The 15,562-nt window shown below is 34.9% G+C and overlaps 1 protein-coding gene across 3 annotated transcripts in view; it reads left to right on the top strand.

The window, feature by feature from the left end:
• LOC116341650 (G1/S-specific cyclin-D2) overlaps positions 1-15,562 on the top strand; it is a 48,562-nt gene that overhangs the window by 21,992 nt on the left and 11,008 nt on the right. For all 3 annotated transcript variants that reach the window (XM_031768833.1, XM_031768832.1, XM_031768834.1), the window contains exon 3: positions 2,072-2,293. In XM_031768833.1, coding sequence (XP_031624693.1) covers positions 2,072-2,293 — 222 coding nt within the window. The remainder of the gene's footprint in view (positions 1-2,071; positions 2,294-15,562) is intronic.

The raw sequence follows: 15,562 nt of genomic DNA, 5'->3' as shown, positions 1-15,562 counted from the left end.
ATTCAAGCCTTTCGACTTCGTTGCAGGGTCGATAAATGATGTTGATACGGGATGTGCCGCAATGTGGATTGTATTTTCATAGTAGTAAACAGCGTAAAAAAAAAAACAAATTTTAAAAACGCACCTGTTGTACTCGACTCTACACCCCAAAAACGCTCTGTCTTGTATTATTATTATCGTTTGTTGATTGCAACGATGAGTACATGTGCTCAATTGTATCGCATCGACAGGTGGCAAACGAATACACACCGTATACTTTGTTATTCCATCATTTCGTTTGTGTTTTTTTTAGTTTTGAAATATGTTTTATTACTAACTCCTTACGAGATGATCAATACCAAACGAAATATACAAATTCAATCGATCGTCTGTGTTTTCCTGTTCGAATTCTCTTTTTTCTCTCTATTCCAGTAATAAACACTGACATGTTTCGAAAACTGAACGAAGTACAACATATCGAAATGAAATGATCAAGGGAAAAACGCCCTCAACATTTCGATTGATTTTGTTAACAAAAGGGAACCACTTCAAATTAGGCATTACATGCTGTGTTTATAACCAACCCCTCTGAATATCACTTCGTGACTTCCAAAGCCGAATGCAATACCTTACAACACGGAAACGAATAATTATAATTAATGACATTCGAAATGGAGATAGAGAATGAAATACGCACTCAAATCGCATTTTTCAAAATCCAAAACTATGATGTTTATCTATCCACAATTTTTGTATTGTCTTTCTTTGCTTTGGATTTTTATTACGTTTTACCCTCAATTTGATTAAGGTTAGACGATCTGGTTTGAATACCTACGCATTTCTTATTAGTTTGAATCGGTTTCCAAATCAGATGAATTCACCTGCGATGCGGTTAAGGTCCTTCGAAATTATATTTCGTTTGATGTGTATGCCGCACACATCTGTTTCATCCAAGCATCGTCTTGAGTGTATTACATCAGATATACAAGTGCATTTCTAGGATAGACCATTTTTATTTCTCGATTTTTTTATGAAAAAAAAAATGTCAAAATCAAACTTGTCTTTGTTCACATTTGGTGGCAACAGCAGGAAATTTTACGATTGTCTGTTTGGCTTTCGAGCATATTGACATTTGTTATTACTAAATTTGATCGAGATAGGGGTTTGACCGAACATTCTGTTTCCGTTTCGAAGCAATTAAATACATTTTTAACCTTTCGGCTAATTACGAGTGGAAATGGCGCAACATAAAACACAAATCGATGTGTCATTTCGTTGACACTAACATTCGGTTCGTTTTTTTTTTATTTCGTCAATTTACACCCTTTGAACACCCCATTCAACTCGCTTGAATTCCGATGGTTGCCAAACTAAAATCAATAAAGCACTTATAACGACCGTTGAAAAAATAACACAAACTCAATGTTGGCAACAAATTTCATTTTGTTTATATTGTCAACAATGTTATAATGAACGGAAAGAAATCGAAAGAGAGAGAGAGAAAGAGAAAGAAAAGACAGAGATCGAGAGAGCGAAAAAATAGTGTTCCAAGAAATGGACGGTTAAAAGTTTCAAGCTGTTCTATAAATGACGACACCAACAAAAAACCTCGCTGAACTCATTAACTCAAGCAAAGAATGTGAAAAATCGATTTTTACGCATAATATTATGGAATCATTGAGAGAAATATAGTTGCCACACATGATCCTTGATATCAAAGAAATTGGCAACTGAATAAATAACTCGCGCACATTATTGTTTTACATCATAGCTAACAAATTGTGTGATCTATACTCGTGGGAAAGTTATTCCTAATCTTCTTAATTTTGTAAAAAAAAACGAAACCACATTTCAGGCGAACACAATAGGAAAAAATTCGATTGAAAATTACCATATCAAAGAATTTTACCTGTTTTTTTTTTATTATAATATTATTAAGTTCATTTGTGACGATTCGAATGCGATCGATTTGCTTAATATGTGCGTTTTATTTTGTCTTTTCATTCATCTAAATCAAAACAAGCCACAAAAATGTAATATAATCGACATAAAATATTCACGTTCGTTTTCTTTTCATACGTTTCGATTTCAGGTTTGCGAAGAGAACCGATGCCAGGAAGAAGTGTTCATATTGGCTTTGAATTATATGGATCGATTTTTAGCATTAACACCCGTACCACGTACACAACTACAAATTTTAGCCGCTGCATGCCTTTTACTTGCATCTAAACTACGCGAACCAAGCGTTCGGGGACTACCAGCCGACCTATTAGTATTTTACACAGATAACAGTATCACAAGAAGAGAATTAATTGTAAGTACAATTTATAAATATGCAATAAATCATTTGATAATCATTCTGTTCAAACGAAGAAACACAGTTGCAATCAATCGACTGGCGTCGTCTAATCGTTTCCCACACATAAATTCATTTCAAAGTCTAATACTCTTACCTCCTTTTTCTTGTGCAAAATGAACGGAATGTAATCAAATGTATAAATATGTAAATATGGTTTGGGGTCCAAAGGGTTATTTCTTTTTTAGTTGTAGTAATGTTGACAAGATCTTGTGTGATATATGGAAATATATTAATGAAGGTTCGTTTTGATTTAACAACGAACATCAACGCAACATGAACCATTTATTTATTTTTTTTGTTTTGCTTCTGTCAAAACGGTGTACGATCATTTATTTTAACTAATTGTAATTTGAAATGGATCTTTTTCATCGTGTGGTGATGATCCTTCGAGGAATTTCGATTGTGATTTCGTGTGATAAATGCAATCATGCGCGATGTTTTCTTCTTTTTCAACAATGTCAATGAACGAACCATCGTGAATTGCACGGATAACCTCGAAAATCAGCGCGCACACACAAAGCGGATCACACATCTACACCAAAAAAACTAATTAATTAATTTGAATTGTGGAATGCATTTAGACTGTACGCAACGCAGCAAAAATTTAATCATAACATTTTCGGTGTCTTTTTTCATCGTTTCCTTTGCTAATTTTAAATATCAATTTATATCTGCACCTTTTTTGTTCATTCCAACTCACTTTCGATTTCTTGAAAATCGAAAGCAAACGAAAATAAACGATTCGCCTGGATTGTGCTAACACAAAAACACATTTAGTTAGTAACAGTTCTTATCTGCAGGTCGAGCCGACAATCCGCAAACGACAAAAGAAACTGATATTAACGATCGAAAAAGAAATGATATTTTTTTGTTGTTCATTTTTTTTTTTGAATGTGCTGGTCCCATTGTAATAATGTTTGATTTTATATGATCATTTATAATTTGAAAGAAAGAGAATGTGAAAAAAATGTGCTGATTTTTCGAATTCTCCTGAGTTGGCAGGAGCCAGAGCCAGTTTTATCGTTGTGAACAACGTCAGCAAAAATTTATAATATTGTTATGTGTATTGTGCTTCTCAATCGATTGAGAAACTGCAATTGGCTTCCTTTTTGTACCGAAAAAAAAACAATGTTTTGTGAAATTTTTTTCTTCAATAAATTGACCTATTTTATGGACGTTCTCATAAAATTCTTTAAACAGTATTTATATTTGTTGTTATTTCACTTCTTTTTTTTTGGACGCGATTTCTTTCGTGTATTGCACTGCCTGCCGATGAACTCAATTTAACTCAAAATTAAAAAAAAAACCTTTTCAAGGAGTTTGAATGAAAGACTCTCACATATTCACAAAGTGATGAAGAATGTGTGGAACACTATTGTGTTATGACCGTGATATATATATTGTTTTTGTTTTTGGCACCGAATATGCTCAACGTAATATTTGCATCTCTTCCACTTTGTCGGCTCTTATTTACAACCTCTGATGGTTTATGGTTGTGTGTTATTTGCAAAAGACTAGGATAAATGTAAACGCTCATGGAGACAACATAACAATACAAAATAGCTTGCAGTCAAAAGCAAGCATAACAAATCAAAGGAGAACGGCATAGCATTTTTGCGATCGTAAACAGATCCTTTTTCGAAAAGCAGGTAATTTAAATCTCAGCAACGCCGACGCCTTGACGTTTTGAAATTGGCCGAAACGTAATATCGAGAATTTTTCCTTTTCTCCTTTTTTGTCTTCCTCTCTCTCTTTCACACACAAACGCATTCTTATAAACTTTGAGTCAAAGAGATAGAGAACTATTTAGCGAACGCAATGGCATAGAGTAAATGGGCAAACTGAAGCATTTTTTTGTTCTTTTGTTTCGTGTTGTCTCTTTGTACAACATTTTCGAGTGGAGCCTTCTGAGAAGAAATGATGCGATGATTTCTTTATTTCACCATGGAATCGACTGTGTTTTGCAAACAGAAAAACATACATCACTCTCTTTCTCTCTTTCGTGTGTGCTAAATCATCAGCTTGATATACTCAATTTTTTCACGTTATTTACGACGATACGATGCGAAAATATGAAGAACTAAATACACACGGAGAAAGAGAGTAAATCGGTTTCGTTTCACAATCGAACACAGATACGCAGCAATAACATTTTATGAGAAAAATAAATAGAGTTTTTCACATATTGAAATCATTAAAGCACAGTCCGATAACTATATTTTTTTTATATTTGTACATGCATTTATCTACCTTCCTTTTTTTCCCATATTACTCTATCGGTTGGGTCGATTTGCAGAGGCCGCTGCATCCTTATGCCTTTGCTTCGCTTCGGTTTTTGAATAAACATTTGCAAACATCCACTTGAGAATGCTTTGATGAATGAGAGCCAACGAATTCATCGTTTTTTCTCTTCGTTCTTTTATATGTTTTTTTTTCTCGCTTTGTTGTTATGTAAATAGCAAACGAATTCGAACGACCTACATGAATGAAGTGAATAGTTTGTGCTCCAATTTACCGTCTCGAGACTAGCAACTACACACATCTATATCAAATAAATGAGCTTGTTGATTTTGTAGCTATATTCGTTCTCTTCTTCTTCTCTTTGTTATGTCAAAAATTCCAAAACAAATTACAAAGTGTTGTGCTCTCTGTGCGAGATCCTCTCGCAATCGCTCATTTCAAGGACTGCATGTGTGATAGGAAGAGATAACTTTATGATTTAATATTAAAAAAAAAAAAAACTAAATTTTTTCTCGCTCTTGACGCAAATAAACATATGTAAGGTATAGAAGACGGCCGAAAGAGACGAAAGCGACCAAAAAAAACAGCAATAGTCAATTAGAAAAGGTTGCATGAAAAAAAACGAATCTACAAAAAGCAAATTCGTTGTTGATATTCCTTGTCGATTACGCTTTTTTCGGACCGATAATTTATGAATGAATTGGAAATTTTGGCCTGAGTTTGGGATTGAATTTCAGATTACTTGCACGGCGATCGTATAGTTGTCGTTCTTTATTTATATATTTATTTATTCTTAATTCCTTTGATTATTATTATCATTACGAATGGTTGTGTGTGTGCGTGTGTCGCTTTTTCTGCGCTCATTCGTTTCGCACACAATTCGTGCGATTCAATCGCATATATGATCGAGTTCGAGACTCTCAATGATTGTTATGCACTTTGTTGAGATTTTGTCGGTTAAATCGGCTCCACTCCACTTTCCAAATCGGCGATGTGTGCGTCACATATGAATGAAAGATTGATAAACTAAAACACATGATAAACCAGAATTTAACATTTTTCGTTCGATTCTCAGTGTATTCGATTTCGTTCGACAGAATCAAAATATCAAACCGAACAAACAAACGACCGAGAAAAAAAATGTTGAAATGAAGGTAATAAAAATAAATTTAAATCGATGATACCATTATGAAAACAACTCTATTTGTTTCGAGCAAATGCAGCCAGGAACTCCATCATTTTTTGTTGTTGTTGTTGAAAATAAAACAAGAAGATACAAAATGATAACTGCACGAGCACCCAGATTCACTGATACCAAATCGTTTCAGTTCTTTTTTTTGTCGTTCGCTTGCGAACTGAATATTATCGGCACACATTTTTTTCAGAGGTAAAAGCATATCGCGACAATTAGCCACGATTCAAATGCAAATGTAGCAAAGTCCATTCCACTCGTTGGTTTCGATCACATCCCGTCCACAGCAATATTATAACAACGGCGATGAAATTTCAGATAAAATATTTATGCAAATTGGAATTCAATATCCTCGTGTGTCATTCTATGTCTATCACATTTAATTTGCGCATTCCAAAACTTCATTTGGCGCTATTGCCTTTTGTTTCAAGACACCGTTTAAAATTTCATGCCATCAGTGTGTGTGCGCTAGTGTTCCGTTCAGCTGTTGCTAAAATTGTTGTCATTTATTGTGTTTAATCACTTTTATGATTGTGTTGGACATTGTTGCATTTGTGGCGTTTGGAATTTTGCCGCGCAAAAGGATAATTGAATAAGCGCAATGTACACCAGAAGATGGGCATAATATTTTGCACGGGACACGGTCATTTCGAGGAAATCTCTCGATACGTTCTGTTTTTTTTTTTATTATTGCTTGGTGGGGACGGAATTTTTCCAATGAAAAGGCATTTTTCGGATCGCTCTTACACAAATCGTCGTGCCGTCTAGCATTACTTCATCACCTTCTCAAATCAATTCTGAATGCCATTTAACAGAACAAAAAACACAAACAAAAAAACCGTCGACTGTGTAGAAAATGTGTACAAAAGAATGCATTTATTTAAAGAAAGTGCAGCTCATTATATGTATACTTGAACGTGCTTTCGATCTTGGCGCCAATCTGTATCATTTTCCGTAATGTGAAGTCGATGGCATTTTTGTGTGTACGATTTGCGTTCGGTCTCGGGCCAGAAAAACGTGACTCTATGCCTGCAATCGATGATCGATCGATTGACAAACCGAAAATGTGCTTCACATACACTTTTTTTCATACCCAAAACGATCCTTTTAAATTTGTGCATTTTCTCTCATTTTTGGGTTTGAAACATTTAAAAGGCAATTTTTCACCATTTCATCCCTTTAAATTGAAACCTTAACTGAAATCAAGTGATTTTATACAAATAAAACGGAAAACGAAAAAAAAAAGAAAAACAAATCGAAGAAAAATGCTTGAATCGTTTACAAGTCTGAATGAAAGAAAAAAAAATACGTTAAAAAATCGCTTCAAAATTGATTGAGATGGCTTTTAAGGTTTACCGACGTTTCAACAAATTTCCAAGAATTCTCCAATAAATCAGATCCGAAAATGTTTGAAGCATCGAAGCAAAGAAATCATGCATGCAAACCGTTTAAACGCATTACGCGTCTACGATGCAAGGAGTAATTTGATATTTGCGCCTTGGTAGATGCAATCGATGAAATGCACACATACACAACCAAGTGATCGACCGGTTTTCGTAAAGATGAATTGAATTTCTGATCGAGAGATGATAATTCTGGTCGAGAGAGAGAAAGAGATTTCATTTCGGATATATTTGGTAAATTGTTTTCGCTGATTCGTAATAATTCACTTTGAAATTAAAAACCCCCGACCCGATAGGAATTCATTCTTCCGGTGCAAATTATAGCATGTGGAGTTAGCATTAATTTCTTTTCAAACGAGAAGAAGAAGAAGAAGAGCGCAAAGCAAAAAACAACCACTCAAGCGTCTACTCTCAGTGCGCTTCCATTAAAAGTTTATCTGTCCTGAATCGATACCACAATCAATAGCACTTCTTCTTTTCACGCAGCATCCTTTTTTTGTTTCACTGTCGAAGCAGTCAAGTGATTCTCAAGTCGTTTTCATTCATATGTGCACCAAAAACTTACTACGCATTATTGAAATAACAAGAAACACACAATGCGATCAGAGAGCTCTGAAGCGAAAAAAGGAGAGGGAGATGAAATGGAATAAAAAGGAATACAACGAGGCAAAAGCACCCATAACCGACAGCGCGTTCAATCTAAAATTGAAAGAAGAAGAAAAAAAAACACATTCGTACAAACGAATTCGATGTCGACAATGGAAAAAAATGCAAAAAAAGTGATAAAAAACACAGCAGAAATACCATAGCACAACAAATTTTATTATAAATGTGTATTTGGTGAATGCAGTCAAGGCTTAAAGCATACACGTTTTCTCTTTTCTTTGGCTCTCTTAGCCATGGGAACGATATGTGCTCTTTACATTTTGTGTGCAAGCAAAAACAATGCAATAAAACGAAAAATATCCAAAGGAAGACACAAAACGAACAAAAGAGAAGCAACAACAATAACAAAGAAAAAAAAAACAGCACACAAACATACACATTCACCAATGAAAGAAGCACACAAGGATTGTGTGTGCGCAAAACGAAAAGCAACACCGCCGCGCGTCTGAATTCCGTAAGTAAAGATCTTGAATTCCTGGAACTGTGCACAAAAATTGCCTCACAAGCAGCCAGTCAGCCACACTTTTGAAAGGAGAGCGAAAACAGCGAGACTTTTAACAACAACCGAACAGAAAGAAAAAAACGAGAGAAAAAAAAACAATAATATAATACAACGGCAAAGAATCAACAGAATATAACCATATTATTTTCATACATAAAACGCATACAATCATTGATTAGGCATTCTTGAATACTAGCCACATACGTGATCAAGTGATCAACATACGCACGCAACAAATACTACTATTTCTCTTTCATTTGCAAATATTTTGCATCACAGTTGTTAAGTTAAGCGCACGGTCGCGCTCACACATTCTTAGAGACACACACACACCGACTCTTTTTTTTTTTTTTGAAAAACAAAAAACGCATATAACTTTTGCCGAAGCTTTATTACCCGCCGAGGATGCGAGCGAAAAAAAAGATCCATCAACAACAATACACAGCGCTAAATTTCAAATGAACTAATAATATTGTATGCAAGAGATGAAGAGAACAAAAAACCGTCCAAATTCGATCTGGTGCTAAATACTCTATAAATAAATACACACTTAGTCGCCAAATAATTTCCATGACATTCTTTTCTCAGTACCAATTCGCTTGTGCACACACAAACGAAAAAACACGAAACACATTTATGATCTTGACGTCTACATCACACCAAGCCCAATGTAAATAAACTCATATATGTACAGAAAATTGTTCAATAATAATCAGTATTTTATCCTATCGTGTAACGATTAAGTTTAATTTTCTTCTTCATCATCCACCGCCGCTGTCATGATCGTCATCGTCGCCGTTGTCTTGTTCATCAAAACCTCCTCATTAAAGTGGCTCCATTCATATTTATGTTTTGTTAACGAGATATTGATTAAGTTGTTTGTGCCAGAGATCACAAACTGCTACAAAAGGGTCGTGCTTTCTCATAGGAAAAAAAAGAGAATATATAAAAAATACAATGTACATTATTGGGAATTGATTGAAAAATTTATGAGCATAATGTTGTTTTTCCCCCGAAATGATTCGGTCTCAATAGAGGTGAGTGAGAAAAGAGAGAGAGGGAGACGTTTTGTGTCGGCACAATGTTATTATTCCTGTTTTGTGCGTGCAATAAGACATTCAAACAGGATAAATCGAACAATGGCATTAAAGAAATGCAGGAAAAAAAATGCTTTGAAGAGGAAATATTATTGAATATTGATATTTTGTGTCTAGGTATAAATTGAGTGTATTGGAAATGGGTGCATTCAAACAAGAAATATCTACATCATTTAATAACAGTTCACACGATCCACTTTCTTTTATGTGTGTATTTTTTTTCATGCCAAGGTACTTATTATACCTGATTGGTAGCTTTATCTACCCACGGTTCTCAATCCATTTTTGAATAATTTCGGGTGCTATATTTCAATTACGATCTCGCCTTTTTTTTTAAAGTACAGCGAAAATCCTTTGGCAATGTATTCGCATTTATATTTTATTTCTTCAACGACTTCCGGCATAAATGCCGAAAAAGAATGCATAAAATATAAAAGGAAACTGTTAATTCTGATGATTGGAAGACGACCAAAATGTCACACATAAAAAAAGCAGCATCACAATTAATTATGTCAATGTGTTTGCATTTTAATTTTGCATAAAATTATATGTATACATTTCCGACAACACACATTCGGGATCTCTTTGTCGTAAACAAATTTTTGGTACGTAAAAATGTTTCCGGTCTCATTCCGAGCATGACCGGCACACTCTCACTCGCTCACACATTTGAACATATCAAAACATCGCCTTGAAATTTGCGTTCTTTATTTTTTATTTTTGGTTATTTTATGGCAGCATCAAGTTGTAAAATGTATGCAATATTATAAAAGTGTGTCGGAAGGAGAAAAGATGGATCACACATTCTTTATGGTATGACATGCAGTAAAAATCACTTGAAAAACAAAACGTTGACTGGTCGACGGGATACCCCAACGCACTGTGTGTGTCTACTTTTGTGTTCTTATAATTCTTTCACATGTTGTCATTTTTCTTCTGACAGATGACTGAGCAAATACAATAACAAAAATGTGCAAGCCAACACCGAGTACAATGCGAAAAAAAAATGTGCTAGAAAAGTCTTTGTTCCAAGAAATCGACCATTTATCTTTGTTTTTCTCTTTCTTTTCAAATACTTAATAGTTGATGTGTACTTCTCACTCTCTCTCTGCTATTTCTTTTCTATTAACGTGTTCTTTACAATGAAAGCGTATAAAATGGACATTTCTTTTGCAAAAAAAAAACGATTCACAAAGAACTCCTAATGGATAAAAGAGATCCTTCTTAAGTTTTTTTTAAATTTATTGCAATAAGATAGTTGAAATGGTACGCACACTAACTGAGATGACTATCTCAACTGACCAAACAATACCAGTTAAATTCAAAAACAAAATAAAAATGCCACGTTAACTGATCCAAGGAAAATGTTATTTTAATATTTATTTTCGGTTCGATCTTGTTAGTTTTGAGCACATTGAATTTTCGGTGAATGAGAATGAGACGAAAAAAAGAAGCAAAATAACCGACGATGTTTTGGAAATAGCATACTTTTGGGAATGAATGCTGTCACAAAGAAATTGAATCGATCGAAATTTATTGGATGCACATTTTATGCGGATTCTCTTAACCTCTTGTTACATTGAGTGCGGGTCACATATAAATTTTCAAAATATATTGCGCAGCAATCGATATTGAAAGCGTAGAGAGCGAAGAGAGTGCAATATGTTTTCAAATTGAGGGTTGTCTATCACGAAAACCAGTGTTTAAGTAAAGTGCGGGTGAAAATTCATTTCTGGTTTTCATTGAAATCTACACCAAGTGATCGTTTATTTTTATTGTTATGGCTTTATTATTTTAACTTTTTCTCGTTATAAACCAATTACACGAAATCCGGAACCGATAATTTTCGTCGGTTTGAATGTTAGTCGTGTCTTGTTGGTGTGCCGCCGCATTTTCTCAATTGCATTTCAACACGATACAATTGCAGAAAAACGCCAAATGTGGCTTCGAAGCCATATAGCAGAAGGCGTTTAATTTTAAACCGAAATTTTGTGTTCGATTTTCAGTAAATTGGTTAAAGTCAATAAATTTTAATATTTATTGCAATAAATGAGTGAAAGTCGATGAAAATGCCATATACAACTCATCAACAATTTGGTGAGAACACGATAAGGATTGAAAGCATTTCGATCCTGGCGGCAACAGCAGCTACACATTCATATTATGAAGACGTTAAAAAAAATTCAATTTTCTATCGATGCCCGAACATGCTGCAACATTTGCAATTAACATCATTTTAGTAGCCTGAGAAAATGTGATTTGATCTGTTCACAGTTCGTATGCCATCGGAAGCATCGATGCACGCTCCTTCCACCCAAAACAAATTATTTTCTTTCGGAGAAAATCTACTTGTGTCCAAAATAATCATTTTAGCCAGAGAAAAGGAAAAAACAACATTTTTTTAAAGCAATTTCAAGTGCATTCTTCCTTATTTATCTTAAGGGAGATTTTCCTTCGTTGGCCAACCTGTTCAAATTACATTCCGTTTTCGGAGAAAGTTAACAGAGAAAAAAAATGATGAGAGAAATTTACAAATTGACCACAAATCCTCTTATGGCCAGACATTCGGTACGCATAGAATACGATGATGACACACATGTTTCACATGATCGTCTATTGCTTTTGCCTGTGAAAAGTGTTCGGTTTCACATGAATGTGAAGAAAACAGAAACAACAATTGCTGATATATGTGCAAATCAATTGTAATCTCGTATTTCTAGAGAAGATCGATTCAATGGCAATGGAAAAAAAATCGGTATCTTTTTTTGTAGTTCAATGATATTATTTAGACTCTCTTTCTTCAGCTTTTTTGTGGTTGTTTTTCCTTTGTGTGCGTTACTCATTTTGTTCCCATACTTTTCTCTCTCTCTCTCTCTCTCTCTCCCTCTTTCTCTCCGTATTTTTGCTCATTAAATCGGTGATGCTTCATTCTGTTTGTTGAACAATGGAAATTTAACTGCATTCCAAAATTCATTGTTCACATATTACGAAAGAGATTTGGCCTGTGAAAAAAAAGGACGAGCAAAAGAGACAGAAGAGAATTCGTGCGGCAAAAGTGAAACGACGAAATTTTCAAAAAATTAATGAAAAAAAAGCGATGCGAAACTTTTTTTTTTCGTTTAAATTCTTTGCGCAATGACCAAACAATACGAAAATGTGTGTCTGCGAGTGTCTACGTAATCAGCATGATGTCGCCTGATTCTCTTTTGACTTCGTTTTACTTACGATACGAACCACTCTCTTTTCGGCTGGCCCAAGTGCGGCCAATATATTTTTTTTTCTTTGGCTGTCGCTTCCTATGCTCAGGTTGCACAAGCCAAATCGTTCATTAGATTTCTTGCAATAAATAACATTTATGCATGCAATGAAAACACATTCGGAAATTCTCTTGCTACTCACCAAATTCGGCGTTGTTGCTGACGCTACTTTTTTCTTCTCCTCATCTTCTCGTTTTGCTGATCAAAAAGCCGACAAATTCTTTTCATATATGCAACAAACCGATACAGTTTCTGCAAGTGGAATCCATAAATTATATGACAAAACAATATTTTGGTAAATTGCCATGCAGAGAGAGAGAGAGAAAGAGAGGAAGAAAACGATGCTGAAAACGAAATTGGAGATAAACACAAGTAATACAACTCACGAAAATGCTCGGTCGCATGTGCCCATTTCCTTTTCATACTGCGATACTAATGGTTTCGAAGAAATTTGAAGCTGAACATTTGAAAACAATACAAAAATCATTCGACAATTGCAAAAAGATGACTTGTGCTTAACCGAGAGCCGAGAGAGGGTGAGAAAGGAAGAGCGCAAAAGAAAATGATTTGGAAGAAACAAAAGAAAATGTAATCTAATTTACATTTGTTAGATGGGTCCTTTGTGCGATGGTCAAGCTCTATTGATGCTTTTGATTGATCGTCATTTTGATCTCATTACGTGGTATTGTTTGTTGGCCAATTGCAAAATTTGGACAAAAAGAATTGCACATCACAATGGCGACGTATTGTAGGCGTATTACCAAAGAAACAAATACATTGTTAACCGTTTATCTCCTATTGTTGTTGCAACGGTTTCCGATGTAAAAAATATTAAGTAAATATGCTGGTGCTAAAATCCGTTTTAAGAAGCAATCCGTCAATTAACGAGAAAACGGCAAATTCAAATTAAATATCTCAATTTGAAGCCTTCTCGGCAACGTTGTTTTGACGTTTGTTTTCCGCTTTCGTGATTTTTGGAACGTGTGCAAATGTAGACGGTATTTAAATCACCTGCACTGCAAATCCCATTAACATTTTCACTAATTGAATGGGATTTTTTTGTTTGCAATGCTTATTTTCAACTTGGTTGAATTTCGTGCGAACCAACAAAATCGTATTGGCTGTTTTTCCGAATGAACACCTAATTAAAATGTAGCCAAATCATTTCCGTTTCAAAATGTTATTGACCCAAAATGTGATAACAACAAAACAATTGTTATCTGATTAGAAAATATAGAACTGAAAGCGTTGGCGAAATGAAAGGGAAAGTGAACTTTCTGTCAAGTGTGCGCAAAGTGGCCATAAAACTAGTTTAGATTAGATTTCATTCACCGTTCCCCGACAGTTTCCGCAGTTTTTTTTTTCATCTGAATGCACAGAATCGAAGCGCCAAACAAGCGCATAAACTATTCCATTCATCAAGTGGTGTCGGTTTTTGAATAAAAATCTACACGATAGAATTTCACCGATAAACCAAGTGTCTTAATCGATAGCAAAGGCAATGGCGCGAGCACACCGTCGGCATTTTCAATTATCGACAATTATTGCCGTGAGTGTGTGTATGTGTGCAATGCAACATTATCGCACCTCTGGCACATATAAGTGATTCTGATTACATTTAAGTGCACTTTATATAGCAAACAAAAGGCGAATACCTACTTGTTCAATACCGCTCGCGTGTGTGTGTGTGTGTGCATGTCTTTTGTCGATTGCAGCACGTCTCGGATAATCATTGAGATTGAATTACGATCCTTTGCTTCGTTTCGCCTATCTCACGGCTGTATTAAAGCACACAACGCAAAAAGTAAGCAAACGAGAGAAGAAATCAAAGTCATCCGTAGCGAGACTACTTAAATTGACTACATACTATATACATTGAATTGCTCAACCGTTCATACCAAACATTGATCATTGTACACGCGCCTATTTTGCCACATAACAAACTCATAGTCGCGATCGTGCATCGGCATTCATTCATTTAGTCACACATTATCTTTTCATTGCTTCTCTATGCTCTGTGATCGTTTATTTTTCGAATTCATACTACACAATGCCGATGGATTTTGAAACGGTTCTGAAAAGAAGAAAGGAATTTCAACTAGAACTTTAAAAATTAAATGTACTCGACGGTAGACGAGAGCGAAAAAGAAGAAGAAGAAGAAAAATGAAGAGACGAATCACGGTGTAATGCGGATTTCATGATATATACATACCGAGATATTTTATGGTTGTTTTCCAAATACGAGATATCCGACTATGAATGGTCTTCACTTGATAAACACTGTGCTCATACGAAAATCCAGATTTTCATTCGCAAAAAGTCAAAACCATTCGATTCATTGTATGAGCATTTTCTGCATAGGTCAATCATATTCACTTTACGCCTTTTTGTAAATGGATTGGCTTTTGTTATGAGTGCTCGCGACCACGGCATAGTATGCAATCAATTTGTGCAATATGCTTACAATGTTATTTCAGTTATTCATTTTCTTTTTGTTCGTTCAATGTTGTTGTTGTCTTCATCCTTGTTTGTTTCCCATTGATTCATTTTTGCTGGTGTATAATAATAATAATATTGTGGCGCGACCGTGTTTTTGGCCGTGAATTGATGTACATTGCACACATTGTGCAAATGCTAAGTGCTTGCAGAAGTTGTGCACTGTGCAAAGATGCATATTTAATCGTGCAATGAATTCATTAACTTAAACCGATGATTAGCATCACCGTGTCAGCATCATCAGCATCATCACTACCGCCAGCACTTTGACCAATCACTCCCATAATAGTTCAACATTTTAAAATATTTTGTACGCCATAAATTCTGATTGAAAATGAAAAAAAAAAGAAAAGAAAGATACAACAAAAA

The sequence above is a fragment of the Contarinia nasturtii genome, unplaced genomic scaffold (assembly GCF_009176525.2).
Source record: "Contarinia nasturtii isolate CC-2019 unplaced genomic scaffold, AAFC_CNas_1.1 Cnas_scaffold_745, whole genome shotgun sequence".
Taxonomy (NCBI): domain Eukaryota; kingdom Metazoa; phylum Arthropoda; class Insecta; order Diptera; family Cecidomyiidae; genus Contarinia; species Contarinia nasturtii.
The sequence above is the reverse complement of the archived record's forward strand: the minus strand, read 5'-3'. Positions and strand labels throughout refer to the sequence as shown.